The 20,147-nt window shown below is 35.1% G+C and overlaps 1 protein-coding gene across 2 annotated transcripts; it reads left to right on the top strand.

Annotated features, from left to right (window-relative positions):
- Window positions 1-465: 465 nt before the first annotated feature.
- Window positions 466-17,574, top strand: LOC110626407 (kinesin-like protein KIN-7D, mitochondrial). 2 transcript variants are annotated; one of them, XM_021772273.2, is made up of 25 exons: window positions 466-1,197; window positions 1,305-1,402; window positions 1,506-1,595; window positions 1,733-1,785; window positions 2,555-2,620; window positions 3,984-4,037; window positions 4,290-4,349; window positions 4,725-4,803; window positions 4,906-4,973; window positions 5,706-5,762; window positions 5,855-5,959; window positions 6,392-6,496; window positions 6,703-6,810; window positions 6,909-7,040; window positions 7,516-7,698; window positions 8,169-8,387; window positions 13,068-13,205; window positions 13,642-13,761; window positions 13,881-13,931; window positions 14,466-14,513; window positions 14,691-14,837; window positions 15,235-15,969; window positions 16,640-16,757; window positions 16,841-16,948; window positions 17,279-17,574. In XM_021772273.2, the coding sequence occupies exons 1-24, from the start codon at window positions 863-865 to the stop codon at window positions 16,924-16,926; spliced, it is 3,255 nt and encodes a 1,084-aa protein (XP_021627965.1). In that variant the 5' UTR covers window positions 466-862; the 3' UTR covers window positions 16,927-16,948; window positions 17,279-17,574. The 2 variants fall into 2 exon arrangements, with proteins under 2 accessions (XP_021627965.1, XP_021627964.1); XM_021772272.2 differs by having other exon boundaries at window positions 467-1,197; window positions 16,628-16,757.
- Window positions 17,575-20,147: the final 2,573 nt, after the last annotated feature.

Genomic DNA, 20,147 nt, shown 5'->3' with positions numbered 1-20,147 from the left:
TTAAATAAAAATTTTATCCATTCCATAATTTTAATTAATTTTTTAATTATTTTAAAATAATTATTCATTTTTTGAATTGTAATTATAATTAAATTTAAAATTTTAGATTTTCATGTGAATAATAATAATAACACAACATTACATAAGAGGGTTGTTTTGGTAAATTAAAAACCACATGGGCCTACTCTCATTTTTTTTAAAAAATGCATGGGCCTACCTATCTCTAGGTAGAGAATTGAGAAGAAACGTAATTAATTAATTAATTAATTGTTTAATCCATTTTCCATTTGTCGTAATCCTTCACCCACTGTTATTCCCGCTCATTTTTATTGCCTTAATTTCAAAATCTCCATGCCTCGCGGCTCCATTTTACTTGCTTTAAACTCTCATACCCCCACCTTCCACGTCGCTTCTCCCACCTTTATTCTATTTTTCATTAACTACCTCCCAAAAAATTATTAAAAGAAAACCACCTCTTAAAAAAAAAAAAAAAAAAAAAAAAGAAAAGCAGAACCTATCGTTCACACTCCTCTCTCTCTCTCTTTCTGGTCTATTAGAAATCAAATCTCCAATTCTCTCCCTTTAGTTCTCTGCAACTCTTTGTCTTAAAGAAGAAGAAACAATCTCTGGCTTTCCATCTCTCTTTCTCTCTCTGAAGGCTGTGGCTCAGTAGCTTAAAGTATCAAAGGAAATAAAAAAACCAATGTTATTAGCTTTTGTCTCAGACGCCATGTGACTTCACCGACTCATTCTTCTCTTCTTCTCCCTCGTGTCGTGCTGCTCCTCTCCTTTGTTTGCTTCTTCTATACGCAGTTGAGTCGCTTATTGACTCACCGAGTCAACTCGACTCTGCTTCACGGGAATGGCCTCATCCTCCCGTGCTAGGAGCAGCTCCCCATTCTCTTATCGGAAAACTTCCACTCCCTACTCTTCTACTTCTTCTACTTCTTCTTACATCGGCAACAGGTTAGTGCCTCGTTCCTGCTCGTCTTCTGCTTCGTCTCCTTTTTTCAACTCCGGTGGCGGGCGATCCATGACGCCCAGTCGGTCGCGTTCTGATTCAATGTATTACGGTCCGCGCGGTTACGGTGGTCGCACTCCCGTCGGGTTTGGGTCTGAGGAACTGATTCCTGAGCCAGTCGATGGGCCGAAGAATGGGGATAGTATTTCGGTGACGATTCGGTTTAGACCGTTGAGGTAAGTTGTTAGATCTGAAAGTCGTGAATCAGATCTGTTGCGTTTAGAATTCTGAATCGTCTGGTTTGTCTTCTGAAGTAATGTGATTGGAATGCATTTGTTTACAGCGAGAGAGAGTTCCAGAGAGGGGATGAGATCGCTTGGTATCCGGATGGAGATAAGATCGTTAGGAACGTGTATAACCCAGCTACGGCTTATGCATTTGGTGATTATTCTTTTCCAATTGATAAAATGAGTAAATCGGATGTTGTCTTTCCTCAATTGACGAGGAACAAAAGTGAAAAATGCTAATGTATTCGTATTGGCAGATAGAGTATTTGGACAGCACGCGACTTCTCAAGAGGTATATGACGTTGCTGCCAAACCAGTAGTCAAGGCTGCAATGGAAGGTGTCAACGGTATGGATAGAAATTATGATTAATTAAATTGAATCAGCAGAGTAATTGGATTTATTGTATCGAAAATTGTAATTGAGTTGCATTTTTAATTGAACTTTTACTTTCTAAAAATCGAGCTCATAAATTGACAAATGCAGGAACCGTCTTTGCTTATGGTGTCACTAGTAGTGGAAAGACACACACTATGCATGTAAGTTGAGTTCTAGATACAATATTTGTTTTATGCGTATTTTTGGCTTGGAGTTTTACTTTGAACATTCAGCTACTGTTCAAAATCAATTAGAATTTCAGGTGTGAAGCTTTGTAACAAAGCAGTCTACTAGTAGAGAATAATTAAGCTACACAGTGATGTGATAAATTGACAGTTGTCTTTTTCAGGCAATAGGCAGACATGTTTGATGATAATTTTGTTTTGTTCAGAAAAGGTGTCCACTGTTAATAATCCATCTCATTTTTCTCTTATTATACTTGGGAATTCATGGTAACGTATACGGAACTATCAATGGAGCAAACATTGCATGATTAGCTCAATAATGTAGCCCGTGCTTGATGATTATAGGTGATGAGTTTTGCTGCTGAGCCTCAGTGAAGAAACTAAAGATTTTGGACATGTTAAACTTCATTTTTGCATGAAGTCTAGTTGCTTGATTATTGCCTTGATGCCTTCTTCTGTATTCTCCTCTATCTTTAGTAGCATGAATGTATATGATGCTCTGTTGTTCAGTGAATCTTGTTACGATTCACATCCTCTTAACTGACTCAATTTTGATGACATAGCAGTTCACTCGTGCCAAATAATGTTACTGATCTCGTTTACCATTTGACATATGAATAAGTGATCATATTGATTTTTAACCTAGTTTGCTTTTCTTGTTTTAGTTCCTAAATATCATAATTCATGAAATGCACTAATTTCAGCCCTCCCCTATATGATTTCTTTCTGAAAATAATATGTGCAGGGAGATCAAAGTTCTCCTGGTATCATACCATTAGCAATAAAGGATGTTTTCAGCATTATCCAAGATGTAAGTGTTGTTTTAACTACTATCTTTGAACTATTATATGGTGCCATAGAATGACAACATGGTCATATGCGTCTGGCTTTTTCTTGCTTCATTTGTTTGTCTCCTTTCAAGTGTCTTGGACTTTTTTTCTTCATTTCTATGGAGTCTAGATATTTTATATGGGTTTTTAATTTATTTATGCTGGTTCTCTGCATTATGTTTCCTCCAAATCGTTGAAAGCTTGGTTTTGAACTGTGGTTAAGGCCTCATGTAGTGTGCAAGGGAAATAGGTCTATAATAGCGGTAACGTAATAGTAATGGTGATATATAATTGCACAAACTTTTTTAAAATATTTGTGAAGTTTATGAAATATTATTAGATATTTAAAGGTATTATTAAAGACAATCAAATAATAAGAATAAATATATCAAATAAGAGCATTATATCCATCATTTTCAGATAGCATTAGTTTTAATATAAAATTAGGATTTTAAACATAATTACTACTTCAAAATTAACAGTTGATTTCATGCTTTTTTTTTTTCTTTTTTTCTGAAAATTTTATCTTGTGAAAACCTAAATCTATTAGTAACAAATGTTATCAACAATTAAAACTTGCTTTTTTATTATTTCTCATTATTCATGTATTTAAGTAAAAATGATTCAAAAAATAGCTAAAAATTGAGGGGAAAAAATAACAAACCATATCTTCTGACTCTCCACTTCAAAATCACCTTGTCTATATAATGATTTATGATTTTAAGCTTAAAAATTTATAAAGTAAAGAATTTTACTTGATTCTAGGAAATTTATAAAAGGTTAAGAGATTGGCAAAAAAAGAAAAAAAGAAAAAAAGGGATTCTGCCCTTAGCTTCATGAGAATGCGATAAAAAAACCCAAAGAAATAACTGCCAAAAGAAATTAAGGCCATTACGTCTTTCACCTAATAGTCAATGATGATTGTTGCGTTTATATAATGGTCATAACAGCCTTGACAGCTGCTGTTTTGATAGTCTTTTAAATAATAGTATTAATGGTAATGCCAAACCAAAATTCTTTTAAATAATGTAACAACCGTTATTTAAAACCAAGTATAACACTATATTACTGACAAATTGCTTTTTCTTTTTTTTTTTTGTAATAATAAGAAATGTTTAAATTTTCATCTCCAATTATGTGAGCTAATTATACTTTGATTTGCATTCAACTTTCACGTATCTGTGTGTGTGTTTGTCTGATGGGGGAAGGGTCTCGATTTTTCACCTATTGAATTAGCATGGATTTCCATGATAATAACTAATTAATTTATTGTTTTACTTTTCATCTTTCTAACAACCTTCTTGTTGACCAAGTGTGATTGATATACTGCATATTTTGCTTCAGACTCCAGGAAGAGAGTTCTTATTACGTGTTTCTTATCTTGAAATTTATAACGAGGTTAGTGATTCCATACCGATTATCAATTCCAATGGCTCTAGGACTTATTAATTTTCTTTTCCTATGCAGCATCATTAGAGCAACTAATTTATTTTGATTAGGAAGTTATATGAAATTCAAAATTCTGTAATTTACACGATCGAAGTCTCCCACAATTTCAACTCGTCCTTGCTTTATAATATAAGAGCAACTGCATACTCCTCTTAGTGACAACTATCTGATTTATGGTTAAATGCATGTTTCTAATATCAGGTGATCAATGACTTGCTTGATCCTACCAGCCAAAATCTGCGTGTTAGAGAAGATGCACAGGTTTGCTTAATTATATTGAATATGCTTTTGATTTTGCTCCGTATCTCATTACTTTTTTTTTTTTGATCCATTTTCATGGTTTTTGGGCTTCAATAATTTCTATGTGTGTATATAATATATATGTTGACATGGACATATAGTCACAAAGTGGTTCTCATATGAAATAGTATTCTTTGTATGCAAATGGATGCATTCAGTGGTTAGCAAATGCTTTAGCATGCTCTTCCTCTACACATACACATGCGTGCACACAAGGATGCATATCTTGTGAAAATTGAAGAATTTTTTTAAATGTGAATTTAAGCCTTAAAAGATTGCTATATAGCTGGACCTAATATTTTTTTGTTCTATCAATGCTTGCACTATGTTTTTCAGGGAACTTATGTTGAGGGTATTAAGGAAGAAGTGGTTTTGTCTCCTGGGCATGCACTTTCTTTCATTGCTGCTGGAGAAGGTAACTAATACAAAAACGTATTTTGTCCTTTCTTATAGGTGTATGATTGATTTGTGCAGCTTTGTTTTTGATGATATTCTAATTAATATCTGATTTTGGCAGAGCATCGTCATGTTGGTTCGAATAACTTTAATCTGTTGAGTAGCAGAAGTCACACCATATTTACACTGGTAAATTTGGACATGTGTACGTAGCATTTAGAATCAACATGCCACTAGAATATTTGTTGAACAAATAATTGAAATGTGAAACAATGCCTTGTTTCAATGTGATTAGTATATTGCACGAGTGATTGGCATCTAGTGATGTGATTAGTCATTAACATTATGATTTAGGACAATATAGTTTTGCTTTGAATAAACTTATGGCTGCAAGAGTTTTATTTGCATCTTCACTTTTAGAATATATAAGTATTATTATTGTTTGTCAAAGATTATGCACTTTACATTAAGAAGCCCTGGTACCCAATATTCAATCTTAAAACACCAATTTTGTAAGATCCAAAGTTGAGCAATCAGATAAGATTCATAAAGTTCTAAATTTTGTAGTTGAGTACCCCAAATAAAGTGTGTAAAAGTTGGCCTCCATTTTGCCATGCTATTCTTTGCCCGAGTTACTACAATGATTTATGTTTTAGGAGTTTATCATACTTGGAATCTCCCTCCTTTGCATTATTCTTTTTGGTAGTAGAGGATTGGATGGGGAAATTACAAAAATAAAACTAAACTAAATCCTAACTACTTGAGTTACAAAGCTATGTTGCTTCGTCCCCCCGGTTTTCTTCTGGTTGTTTAAATCTAAAAAGCTTCCTATTCTAGTTATCGTGGATGTTGCACTTACTATCACCTATTATACTTTATTGTTTTTGAATATCCTTCACAACCTTGCTTTTGCATTTGCAGATGATTGAAAGTAGTGACCATGGTGATGAGTATGATGGAGTGATCTTCTCTCAACTTGTATGCTACATTTAATTGATATTTTTTGAAAGAAAAAAAGAATTTTCTTTAATACACATCTCATCTTGTTGGTTTATTTCTCTCCTTTTTAGAATTTGATTGATCTAGCTGGATCTGAGAGTTCAAAAACGGAAACAACTGGACTAAGGAGAAAGGAGGGGTCTTACATAAACAAAAGCCTTCTAACTCTTGGAACTGTATGTTTTGTATATGTATTCATTTGCCTGTCTTTTCTTTTGATGATTGTCTGCTTCCATCTGTTGTATATCTTGCAAAGATTATGAACAAAGGAGACAATAACAAAAATTGTAGGTGACTTAAGTTTGTCTTTTCTCTTTCCTTCTTGATGAGTTGGGGGATACTTGGGGATATTATTGAGATTCAAAAAGTTTATTAAATTGGTAATAAATTACACTGCATAATACATGGTGCATATTTATGATGAGAAATTACCAAAATATAGATCATCAACAGTACTAACTATTAAGACTTGAGGAGCAAATAGTCTTTTTCTTCAGCAAGGGAATTTGGACTTACTAGCATCAGCATGCATATAAGCATCTCTTTCTAACATCTCTTTCTAAGTATCAATTTGAAATTTTGATTGGCTGTTTGATTTTGTTATGAAGGTGATTGGAAAGTTGAGTGAAGGGAAGGCATCCCATGTTCCTTATCGAGATTCGAAACTTACTCGTCTTCTGCAATCTTCGTTGAGTGGGCATGGACATGTTTCTGTAAGTTAGAGATGCAACAAACTTTGTGTTATCAATGCACAATCACTAATGCAGCATTTTTTTTGCTAAAGAAAATATATAATGTATTTAATGTTTACAACAAATATGAGTTAAGAGAGCAATGCTTGCACCCCTTCTACTTGGATTGCATTTGCATTTATCATGTTCTCATGAATTAAGATAGACTTTTGTATAAATTCTTGCAGCTTATTTGTACAGTCACTCCTGCATCTAGTAATATGGAGGAAACACATAATACATTGAAGTTTGCTAGTAGGGCAAAGAGAGTTGAAATCTATGCCTCTCGTAATAAGGTATGCTATAATCTTGAAGAAATGTGATATGTTAATGTCAATATATATCAGTTAATGCCTAAGCTAATATTAATATTGGTTTTGGCAATTGCACCCAGATTATTGATGAGAAATCTCTGATTAAGAAGTATCAAAGAGAAATCTCAACTCTCAAGTTGGAACTTGATCAATTGAAGAAGGGGATGATTGTTGCTGTTAATCATGAGGAGATTTTGAGCTTAAGGCAACAGGTTTTTCGATTCTTTTCCTTTTGATGTCTCATCTATGAATATTCTTTATCTTGTTTTTCTTTGAAAAGAATTATTATTTAGTTCTTGTGGGTTAGTGCAACTAATTATTTAGAGCCTCTATTTTAAAAAAAGTGCTAAATAGACTTTGTCTTTTCAGACCGTAAATTATTTAGCTTCTCCTTTTAATTACAGGGGCTAAATAAATTATGTTTTTAATAGATTTTAATCAGAAATAACAGCAATTTTTAGTAATTTCATGCATATAGTTTTAATAGATGGAAGGATTAAGTATTTAATAATTTTGAAAGACTGACTATTTATTGTGTTTGAAAATAGAGGAACTAAGTAGATAGTTTTACTAAACCAAGGGACTAAATGCTAAATTTCCCTTTTTCTTTTCTAATTTCTATATAAGGTTCTTCTTCTTTTTTTTTTTTTTTTTTTTCACACTTTGTCCTCTTTATTCTTTGGATAGCTGGAAGAAGGTCAAGTGAAGATGCAATCAAGATTGGAGGAAGAAGAGGAAGCTAAAGCTGCTCTCATGAGTCGAATCCAAAGGCTAACCAAGCTTATACTTGTTTCTACAAAGGATTCAATTCCTGGATTAATGAGTGATGGTCCTAGTCATCAGCGTAGTCACTCTGTTGGAGAGGATGATGTGAGTTATTTTTCACTTATTCTAATAAAAGCATGTGAATATTTGCAACTCGATGCATATGAAGAGATCTGGATATAAATGTGAATGATGTTGCTGCTTTAAACTCACTAGTGTGGTTTTGTTCTGATTACATGTCCATGATTTTGTTGGTGCTTGCCTTCGCTGTTAATGAATACGAAAAGTGTAAATTGCATTTAGTTTTGTTGTTTTCATGATATATTTGAGTATCGTAAATGTTTGGTTGCTTAAAGAAACTCAATGACATGCCTGCAGATTTTTTTTTTGCCATTTTCTCCTTGTAATTTTCCATTAATTTGTTTTACTACTAGTTATGACTTTTTTTTTCCTTGAAAATTTTGCCTTCTATGATAAAACAGTTTTCCTCTCACTTGATATATGTTTTAGATTATTGTTTTATTTTGGAGATAACTATATGATATTTTACTCTTTGTTTTCTTTTTTTGGGCCAGAATCTGGATGTTTTGAGGGATGGTGCTTTACTACTAGAAAATGAGAATATGAAGGACTCTTCATCCTCTGCTTCTGTGATTCGGTCAGATTCATCTCGTGAATGTAAACACAGGAGATCTTCCAGCAAGTGGAGTGAAGAACTCTCACCTGTTTGCAGCAGTTCAATTACTGAATCAAGTCAAGCGGGTGAACTTATAAGTGTTTCAAAACTACCGGCAGTATGTTCTCTCAGTTATCTTATCACTTATTTTTATAGCATTTAATTATAAAGAATGAAACTTTGATGAAAAGAAGAAAAAGAGAGCAGAAGATTTGAGAGAAAATACTTGATTATTCCCCTCAAGCCAATTGGGGTATATATACTACTTATAATAATACATACTAGGTAAGAAAATAAATTAATCTCCTAATTATAGCCTAATCATATTCCAATCATACCACACAATCATATCCCTAATTATCAGTACAAATCTAGGCTATTTACAGAAATAATCTCAACACTCCCCCCCTCAAGCTGGAGCGTACATATCATATGCTCCAAACTTGTTACAAATATACTCGATTTGTGGTCCTTGAAGTGATTTTGTGAAAATATCAGCTAGCTGATCATTTGAGTTGACAAAGCTAGTAGAAATGCATCTGAACTCAATCTTTTGCCTAATAAAATGGCAATCTATCTCTATATGCTTCTTCCTCTCATGAAAAATTGGATTTGATGCAATATAGAGGGCAGTTTGATTATCACATATCAACTTTCCCTGAAGGAGTTGTTTCAACCAGATGAGTTTGCATGTTGCTAAAGCCATAGCTTGATATTCTGCTTCTGCACTTGATTTTACAACCACACTCTGTTTTTTACTTTTCCAGGATATGAGATTCCCTCCAATCATAATACAAAATCCTGAAGTAGATCGTCTATTTGAAGGGGAACTTGTCCAATCTGCATCAGAATAGCTAAAAATTTGTGAATGACCGTTGTCCTAATAGAGTAGACCTTGTCCTGGAGCTCCTTTGATATATCTAAGAATGCGAACGACTGCATCCCAGTGACTACTGTATGGAGTTTGAAGAAATTGACTAACCATACTTACAACAAAAGAAATATCTGATCGTGTGATAGTAAGATAGTTGAGCTTGCCGACTAATCTTCTGTATCTAGTAGATCTTTAAGTGGCTCCTCTTGTTCAGGAACAAGCTTAACATTTGGATCCATGGGAGTGTCCACATGTCTACGGTCTAACATGCCTGTTTCTTCCAATATATCCAAAGCATATTTCCTTTGAGAAATTGCAATACTTGTTTTAGACTGTGCCACTTCAATTCCCAAGAAATATTTCAATTTTTCCGGATCTTTAGTTTGAAAATAACTGAACAAATATTGCTTAAGTTGAGAGATTCCATCATGATCATTTCCTGTAATGATAATATCATCAATATAGACCACCAAGTACATGCATCTATTACACCATTATATCGAAAAAATACGGAAAGATCATAATTACTTTGTGACATTCCAAACTGTTGAACTACAGTGCTAAATCGTCCAAACCATGCTCTTGGAGACTGTTTTAGCCCATACAAAAAGCGTCGAAGACGACATACTAAGCTTGACTCTCCTTGAGCAACAAACCCTAGAGGTTACTCCATATAAACTTCTTCAGCGAGCTCTCCATGAAGAAAGGTACTTTTAATGTTCAGTTGATGCAGGGTCCAGTGATTAATTGTAGCCAATGAGATAAGGAGGCGAACAGAAGCTATTTTGGCTACAAGAGAAAAAGTATCACTGTAATCAAGCCCAAAAATTTGTGTGTAACCTTTAGCTACAAGGCGAGTTTTAAGGCGATCAATTTTGCCATCAGGTCCCACCTTAACTGTGTAAACCCATCGACAACCAACAGTAGACTTACCAGGTGGTAAGTATACCAGTTCCCAAGTTCCATTGTTATGCAGAGCAGTCATTTCCTCAACCAGTTCACGAGGAGTAGCTACTGTTGTTGAAGGCATGACCGAAGTAGGTGATGACGGAACGGGAGGTGAGTTATTAGAAGTACCTGCATTAGGGAGAGAAATGTCATTGATATTAGCAGATGGGTGAGACCGACATGTATAGATCTGAAGAGGTGGCATAGGAGTAGGAGATGGACACACTTGCGGCAAAGAAGAAATAGGGGTCGGAGGTACAGGCAAAGCGCTAGGGATAAAAGTTTTGTGTTGGACTGAAGAAAAGTAAGGAGAGATTTCAAAATAGGTGACATCTTCAGACACAAAATATCTGTTAGTAGTAGGATCATAGCATTTACAACCTTTTTGAAGCTGTGAATAGCCGAGAAAGACACATTTAACTGATTTGGATTGGAGTTTGTCTTTGCTAGGAGTATGATCATGAACAAAGCATATACATCCGAAAACACGCAGAGACAACTGGGTAGAATTCTGGTTAGGAAATAGGACAAAATGAGGATTTTGATGCTGCAAAACAGAGGAAGACATTCGGTTAATTAAGTAATAGGCGATGAGGACAGCTTCCCCCCCAAAACGCAACGGAACATTGTGATGTAGGAGTAAAGTACGGGCTGTTTCAATTAAATGCCGATTTTTCTGCTCGGCAACTCCATTTTGTTGTGGGGTATAAGAGCAAGAAGTTTGGTGAGTAATACCCTGAGTAAACAAAAAATGAGTGAATGAGGAAGACAAATATTCTCTTGCATTATCACTTTGCAATATCTTAATGCGAACACCAAATTGATTATGGATTTCACCATAAAACTTTTGAAAAATAGGGAACAAATCAGAACGATTTTTTATCAGAAAAAGCCAAGTGCAACGAGAATAGTCATAAGGTAACAAAATAATGAAATCCCAAAGTTGTACTATCCCGACTTGGATCCTAAATATCTGAATGAACGATGTCAAACATAGAACTGACCCTATTATTGATTCGCTTGGGAAAAGAAGTTCGAGTTTGCTTCCCGAGTTGATAAGACTCACATTCTAAAGAAGGCAAGGAAGAGAGGCTAGGAACTAGTTTTTGTAATTTGTTCAGACTTAGATGTCCCCAACGACTATGAATGAGTTCAACGGAGGTGGAAGACACAAAAGCAAGTGAAGAGTTAGAAGTGGAAAAATAGTACAAGCCTTGTGACTCATATCCTGCTCCAATCATCTTTCCAGTACTCCCGTCCTGCACAACCACAGATTCAGTAGTAAAGATGACTGAACAGTGAAGATCTTTAGTCAATTTGCTAATAGAGATTAGGTTGTATGGACAGTCAGGGGTAAATAAAATATTAGTCAAGGGGATAGAACGATCCCTTTAACTTGAGTTTGTGAACAGCTAATGTGACTCTAGATGGTGTGGAAGGTGAAACAAGAGTAGAGAAAAGAGAGCTAATGTGACTCTAGATGGTGTGGAAGGTGAAACAAGAGTAGAGAAAAGAGAGGGATTACCATAGATATGATCAGAAGCACTAGAGTCGAGGATTCATGAACCAATGGGTAAAGACTTGGTTAGATAAGTAAAAGAATTATCAGAATAAGCAATATTTGATTGGGCCATGGTGACTGAATCTGAATTTGCCAAAAAAGAAGGATCTGCGCCTGTGAACAGTAAATCCGACGTTAGACGGGTTGGGTAAGTGATCAGACCTACTGGGCTAGAGTCGCTGTCGCCGAACGATGCTGGAGGAAGAGTCGCGGCGTGAAAAGGTCGCCGGAAGATGGTACATGCGTCTGTGTGTGGCTGGATGGAGTGTGAAGGCAGGTTGAATAGGTAACCGAACCTGTTGGGTTGGAGTTGCCAGCGCTGGACGAGGCTGGAGGAAGAATCGCCGGAGTGAAACGGTCGCCGGAAAAGGGTGCACGCGCCGGTGCGTGGCTAGAGACGGGTTGGTTGGAGCGGCACGTGTGGCCGGATCTGCAGGCGGTGCTTCACTAGAAAGTAGATCGGAAGCCGGCGTGGAAAATGGGCTGGGTGATGAGACTAACTAATTTCTAGAAAGTCACCAAAGTAAGGTGACAGATTTGCCACTCAAAGGTGAATCAAGTTTTTTGGCTCTTATACCATGAAACTTTGATGATAAGAAGAAAAAGAGAGTAGAAGATTTGAGAGAAAATACTTGATTATTCCCCTCAAGCCAATTGGGGTATATATACTACTTACAAGAGTACATACTAGGAAAGAAAATAAATTAATTCCCTAATTACAACCTAATCATATTCCAATCATATTACACAGTCATATCCCTAATTATCAGTACAAATCTAGGCTATTTACAGAAATAATCTCAACAAAGAATATTCTGTTGCAGTTTTCACAGTGATGGCTTCATGCTAATATTTTGGGAGATGCATCAACAAGTGCTGATCAAGTCTAGAAAAGAAAAATGGCTTGAAACAAGTTTGACAAAGAAAACATTCAAATGAAGTTTGGTTCCCCATTTATTAAATGAAGTTTAACTTGGTCTCATGATGGCCTTAGTTTCATTACTTTCATTTTTTCTTCTTTTCTTCTTTTTTGATCTAAGTACTGGACTCCATACTTGCTGAATTTAGTTAATATTTTGTTAAACTTTCATATCATCTTCAGTTTCCTTGGTCTATTTTCTCCTTGTTTTCTTTCTTATTAGTTTAATTATGAATTCTCCTTGGGGTATTCATTAAAAACCTCCTTTCACAAATGAAAATACCAATTCCATTTTGTGAGCTTGAATTTTCAAACCTGGAAAATCAAGTCCTTTGCTAGTAAAATCTTGAGCATACACCATTCATTTGATGGATGTGTCTTTCAAATAGAGTTTGTTGATCTATTTTATGACTTATGATGTAAATTCAGATCTTCCTGACAATGTTCATTTGATGCTAGTAAACAATATATAGGTGACTTTTACACTGTGTTGCAGGGTCAAATGACACAAGATCAGATAGACCTTCTTGTTGAGCAGGTAAAGATGCTTGCAGGAGAGATTGCATTCAGTACTAGTACCCTTAAGCGTCTGGTGGAGCAGTCTGTGAATGATCCTGATAGCTCAAAAACTCAAGTATACCTCTTCTTTCTTGAGTATCAACTTTATTATTTGATTGTGTTGTGCGCGCGCGTGTGTATGTGAATACCGGCTTATTGTGACTACAAGCAGATTATGAATTTTATCAACTTCAGTTCATATGGCATTCTTATTTTTTTAATGTCAAATATTCTGGTTGAAGTTTATGTATTGCAGCAGGCTTTGTGGTTCATTTTGATTCCACTTTTTCATGTTACTCCTAATTTGAGAAAAAGAACTTGTATACTTTAAAAAAAAAATCTATGAGGTACATCTCATTTTTCAGAATACTCAACTGCTTGCGTCTGTTTACAGAGTCAATGCAAGTAAATGTTCCTCTCCTACAATGCTATATATTTTTTGTATTCACAAGAGTGTATAACTCTAGCCCAAGGCTCTGATGATGATGAGTGAATACCTTTCTTAATTACAGATCCAGAACATGGAACGTGAGATTCAGGAGAAGAGGAGACAAATGAGAGTTTTAGAGCAGCGCATCATCGAGAGTGGTGAGGCTTCAATTTCCAATGCATCACTGGTTGATATGCAGCAGGTAATATTACTTTCTTTCTCGCTCATTTGGATTTTCTATAGTGTTTTTAATTTTATTTAATTATCTGCTTATTCAAAAATTATTGCTGAAATCATTTAATTGTGTTTCTGTTACAACAGACAGTCACGAGATTGATGACCCAATGTAATGAGAAGTCTTTTGAGCTGGAGGTGAGTACTTTGCAGCATGATATTGATTGGTGTGGTGCACATTGAATTAATAGTTGTACGTGAATTGGTCCAACTAGTTTAATAGTTGTACTTGAATTGGTCCAACTAGTTTATGCTCTAAAATTGTTGTACCATGATAATTATTTAGAATGTGAGCTGGCATTTAGGAACTCTGGGAAAAGAGTAATATGGTTGCTTTAACTAACATGTTTTTTTTTTAGGTGCTAATACTCTTTCTTGGGAGGTAAAGCAGCTGCTTAATTATCTTTCTTTACATCTTTCATCTTTAGAATCTCCTCTGCCATTTGTTGAGAGAAAAAGATAGAGCTACTTCTACGGTTCTTGTATTGCATGGTTTTGATCCATAACTCTTGGCCATCCCATGTAATCATTTCCTTGGATCTTTGCCCCAAAATCATGGATACGTTGGTCTATGCCACTTTGATGTTCACTGAACTCATGCTTCTTTTGTGGTTGAAAACACATTTTAGCTTGCGCATCATTTAAATTGAATGATTTTGCCAATTGATGCAGCTAAGGTCAGCAGACAACCGTGTCCTTCAGGAACAACTGCAGACTAAGGTTAAAATACCATTCTCTATACTTGGCTTCTTTTTCCTCGGTCTAGTTTTGCTGAAGCTCAATACCTTGATGAGTTTGGGGCAATCCTGCCTTTCTTTTTAGTTTTTCTTGCTTTCACTGGTTTGTTACTTTGTGATTGCTGTGAATTATTAATTCCTCATTCTTGCTTTTTGGCAGTGTTCTGAGAACAAAGAATTGCAAGAAAAAATAAAGATCCTGGAGCAGCAGTTGGCTTCACTCTCTTATGATAAAACACCACTTACTGCTGACCATGGTGTGCCTGGGGAATATGTTGATGAATTGAAAAGAAAAGTTCAGTCACAGGTTATTGCTTATATTGTAACTTTTTCTAGGTTGACTAGGCTTAGTATTGTATTGTGCATGGTGTGTATATATATCCTTTTGGGTAATCTTAAATGCTTTTATGCTAAATTCTGCCATTGAAACATAGACAACATATATTAGAATAATAGTAAGTTGAAAACATAAGCACACACTTAGGCTAGGAATAAACTGGAGCGTTAAATATTTGAGGGAGGCCCAACATTGGATGGGGAGACACTGATATCATATTAAATTTGGGTCAAAGTCTAACTCACCCAAAAGTTAGTTCAAAAGCTAGTTCAAGGGAGGAGTGTCCAAATCGGACACATTATCTTGTTCTAAAGTACCAAATCGATGTGGGATTCAACAACTGACAGAGATTTGGTTATATGAGCAGGAAATTGAGAATGAAAAGCTCAAGATAGAACAGGTTCAGCTTTCTGAGGAGAATAGTGGGTTACGGGTGCAAAATCAAAAACTGGCTGAAGAAGCTTCTTATGCAAAGGAACTGGCCTCTGCTGCTGCAGTTGAGCTGAAGAACTTGGCTGGTGAAGTGACCAAGCTCTCGTTGCAGAATGCAAAATTAGAAAAGGAATTGTTGGCTGCTCGAGAGTCCATGCACTCTAGAGGCACTAGCATGCAAAATATTAATGGTGTTAACCGTAAGTATAGTGATGGCATGAGATCAGGAAGGAGGGGACGGTTACATGGCAGAGGAAATGAAATTTCAAGTATGCACTCTGATGACTTTGACTCTTGGAGCTTTGGTCCAGAAGATTTAAAGATGGAGTTGCAAGCAAGGAAACAGCGGGAGGCGGCTCTTGAGACAGCCTTAGCAGAAAAGGAGTTCATAGAAGAAGAATACAGGAAAAGGGCTGAAGAGGCAAAGAGAAGGGAGGAGGCACTGGAAAATGATTTAGCAAACATGTGGGTCCTTGTTGCTAAGTTGAAGAAAGAGGGGGGATCTTCCCCTGATGTGAGTACTGATGAGAGGCACAGTGATGGAAATGCAAGTGAACCAAAAACTAATGAGGTTGATCAAAATATTGTCCTTAAGGAGAGACAAGTCTCAGATGCATCAAAACCACCTGATGAAAATCCCAAGGAGGAGCCCCTTGTTGTTCGGTTGAAGGTAATGCTAAATGATGTGGATGTTTATATGCCGTCTTAATTTTCATTTCTTCATTTTTTTTTTAAATTGCAGTTCAAGATCTGTTTGAGAAACAGGAATTGTTTTAAGTCATGTTTTCTACTAATTTAAGGGAAACAAATGAAAATGCAAATCTGCATTTTCCATTAAATGGTATTTAATTGTTTTAGTAATACATGCCAGTATAGTTTTCTGCCTATCTTGGCCCTTAATTTAGAAATAAATTAACTTGCACTTTCTTTCTCGTAGCATTATTGTGTAGGCTGAATTTTTGTTCATCTTTGTTAATCCTTTGGGTTGTGCAACATGTTCATTTAGTTAGTTGCAAGGAAGATCCAATCTATCACTTGATGTGATATACTTATTGTTTGCCGCTTAGAATATTTACTAAATAATAAATCTTTTATGCTTCCAAAAAAAAAAACCAATCTTTTATAAATTTACGATTAATTTTGTGTTCTAAATATTTGGACAATCCTTCTCTGCCTTTTATTTGGCACTGCTAATACCTGAACTAGAAATAGATTTGTGGGTTGTATTAACTGAGGGTTGTTTATTGCATCATACATTTATGTGACCTGATGTGATTAGTTGTGTGGAGGAATTACTTGGAATGGCTACAATTGATTTCTGCTTTCAGGCACGAATGCAGGAGATGAAGGAAAAGGAGTTGAAATACCTAGGCAATGGAGATGCCAATTCACATATGTGTAAAGTATGTTTTGAACAAGCAACAGCTGCCATTCTTCTTCCCTGCAGGCATTTTTGTTGTAAGTCATTAAAGTTTCTTATATATGAATTGTCTACATGTCCATCATCTATTATTCTAACTACTATTGCTTTATTTTTGCAGTGTGTAAATCTTGTTCACTAGCTTGTTCCGAGTGTCCAATTTGTCGCACAAAGATTTCAGATAGGCTTTTTGCGTTTGCTTCATGACATTGCAGCTCATCAAAATGAGGTCCTGATCATAGTTTTCTGTTTGTCTACATCTACTGTTCTGATAAGTCAACCGACTGGATTCATATAAGTTCCTCGTTGCTTTTGTTTACTTACTGGACATGGCAAGGACATTTTTGAGAAAAAAATTTAAAAAATGAACCCCCCACCCCCCAAAAAAAAAAAAAATTGAGAAGCATATAGTTTTGCACCTCTTTCATTCTATTCACCGGGACAGAGGACCATTGCTGGCTTCATTGCGGATGACATTTTTATTGCAAATTAGACCATATTATTATAGATAGATTAACTAACAAATATTCTTTTGCTTTCCTTTTCCCTTTTATTTCAGGGCTTGTCGACGTTCTCCTGTTGGCAATATTGAATGCAACAGCGGATGCAATTCTTTCATTAGTTTGATGTATGTAATTGTCTAAAAGGTATATGATATTGTTTTGGTCCTCTTCCTTTGAGGCTGTAAAATAAGATTGTGATTAAAGTTTTACCAAAAGGAATGGGTACATTCCAAACCTCGGCTGTAAAAATGGAGCAGAATGCTGTGATCTGTTTCAATGTGTATAGAAACAATATACGCTTCCATAAGAAGCATTTCCCCTTGAATCTAAGCAAATATTAGTTCCTTGTTTCTATGGCTCTCTGCTTAGCTTCATTTTCTTGGTTCTAGGCAAAAACCTTGAACATACTAATCAATTGGTGAACAGATGGGCTTGGCATTGCCATTTTTTTTGAAATGACAGTTGACAGTTTCATCCCCAAATTTATGTTTTTCTTCAAGTATCATTTTTGCATTTAAATTTTAGATTCGTTGCTCATTTAGATGACATAAGATTTTCTATTTTGTAGCAAGTGCTATCAATGCTTTGTCCATCTATGATACAATTGGTTACATTATTATTCATGTAGTTTATATATATGTATATAGATACACCAAAATGGTTTTCTATCGGTGGTACTTCAATTTAATTTTGATTTTATGTAAATGTTACTTCATTCTGTCGGTGTTATCAGAAATTGAAAATATACTCGACCAAACTCCATTGCAGTGATTCTTACTGGCACGAAGCCTGTCTTGGCTTTGCCGTATCATTTATGAACTATTTGAGTGCTAAGGAGCTAAGGCTCTCTCTCTCATGTACATGGATTTCATTCTCACTTTTAAAGTATATGCATCCTTAGTAGTGTTTCTTTATGTGCATATTATAATTAAACATTACATAATTCAGAAATACGTAGAAGGTATACTATATGATATGCTTATACTGCTACTTTATGTTTAACTAATTAAGAAATAAGATCAACGTGTATGATATAAACATATTATAAATTAATATTAAATTTTAAAACTTAAAACTGTGATTCAAGTATGATGTTTTTGTGAAAACATTTGTACAAAGTTATTTTAAGGATCAAAACTTGTATTAGAATCGTATGACAACTAAAAGACTAAGAATGATTCGAATCAAAATTAAAATAGCTAAGAGCCCAATGGAACTATATTGAAATTCTGTTCAGTTCTAGTTCTTTGCAGCCTTTGAACCAGAATTAAAACAACACGTTTCTAGTGTTCATTATAAGGTTAGTCTATTATAAAAATGAGTTTAATAATTAATTAAGGGCTATTAACGCTAAAAAATTTAGGTTTATATTATTTTATAATTTAATCTTCACTTTTTAATTTTGACACAATAAATTAATTTTAAAAAATTTATTAAAATTTTATCCTGATTTCAAATTAATGAGAATTGAAAGAGTGAGTTTCCATTTACGTGGCGTGCCACGTCAATTAATTTATTATTATTTTGCATAGTCACATGACATCATACAAATTAAAAAAAAAAAAAGAAAAAGTTAATCATAGTTAACTTTTAATACTTTTCCCAAACTCTAACCCTATAATTTTTTTTTTTTTTTATTGGGGAAAATGTTCTAATCTACCGTCTCCTTCAAGGGTTCCAACTTTCCCCTTTATGTTCTCTTTAAACTAATGGTTGGCTGCTTATACTCTTTGATCCCTTGTTTAGGCTCCCTTAACACTCCGTTAACAACAACATAGCAATGAGATCCTTCAAGAAACCTCTGTAGACAACATCAAAACCTCCTTCACTAAGCTTCTCATTATCTGAAAAATTATTGGTGGCTACAATCAGTTCATTGTAAGAACAAATTTTTTGGATCCAATCCCATTTTTGAAATTATCATCCAGTCTCAAAGACAAGATCTTTTTTTTTTATTATTCTTTCCTTTTCTTTCTCTAGTGATGAAATAACAAGAAACCCAAACTAAAAATCAAAGCACATGAGTCCTATATTACTTCCACTTTTTGCGGCTGCTGGTTCAATATCTGGATTACTAATCGTTATAGCAACTACAGTTTCTGAATGCGAATTGAACTCCCATGAAGTGATTCTCTTTATCTGAGATAAAAATCTCGTACTACCAAAGAAGCCGAAAATTACCCATTCAGATAAATACTTGACCAAATCAACTTTAGTTGGTAAGTTTCCATACATAATTGAATTGTTAGAACGATGGATATAAGTGGAACTCACATGTAAATTTTTTTTTTTGGCTTCAATTACAGGTACTCCAAGCATCTGCTCTATTCAAAACAACTTGTGTTTGACATCGTAGCGTATGAAGAGAGATTTAGCTCTTTTCAACATGCAAATGAAGGTTCGTGCACATTCAGTTTACCTCTCCAAGCAGCTCTCTTCAACTGAGTTTCAATTTGGGGCGACGATGAGGCCGGCTCCTTCGCGACGACGACGAGGCCAGCTCCTTCGCGATGACGACGAGGCCGCTCTTTCCCAGCGATGACGAGGCCGGCTTCCTTGCGGCCACAACAATGGCAGCGGCAGCGCGGGCTTCTTCTCGAGCGGTGATGACGACGAGGCAGTGGAGACGACGGGTAAGATAGCAGCGATGACAAGGAGAGGATCGGTTTGATAGAGGGAGAAGAGAAGAGAGGCCCAACCATGTGACAAGTGGGCATATGAAAATAATAATAAAATAATAATAAGTTTTAGCTGGCATGGTCTGCACTCTCTTAAGTACCAATTTGAAATTTAAATAAAAATTTAAGAAATTTTTATAAATTAATTTATTGTGTTCAAATTAAAAGATGGATTAAATTGCAAATATCATAAAAGTCAAAATTTTTAGTACGAATAGTCTATTAATTAATTATTGTATTTAATTTT

This window comes from Manihot esculenta, chromosome 11, assembly GCF_001659605.2.
Source record: "Manihot esculenta cultivar AM560-2 chromosome 11, M.esculenta_v8, whole genome shotgun sequence".
NCBI lineage: Eukaryota > Viridiplantae > Streptophyta > Magnoliopsida > Malpighiales > Euphorbiaceae > Manihot > Manihot esculenta.
The sequence above is the reverse complement of the archived record's forward strand: the minus strand, read 5'-3'. Positions and strand labels throughout refer to the sequence as shown.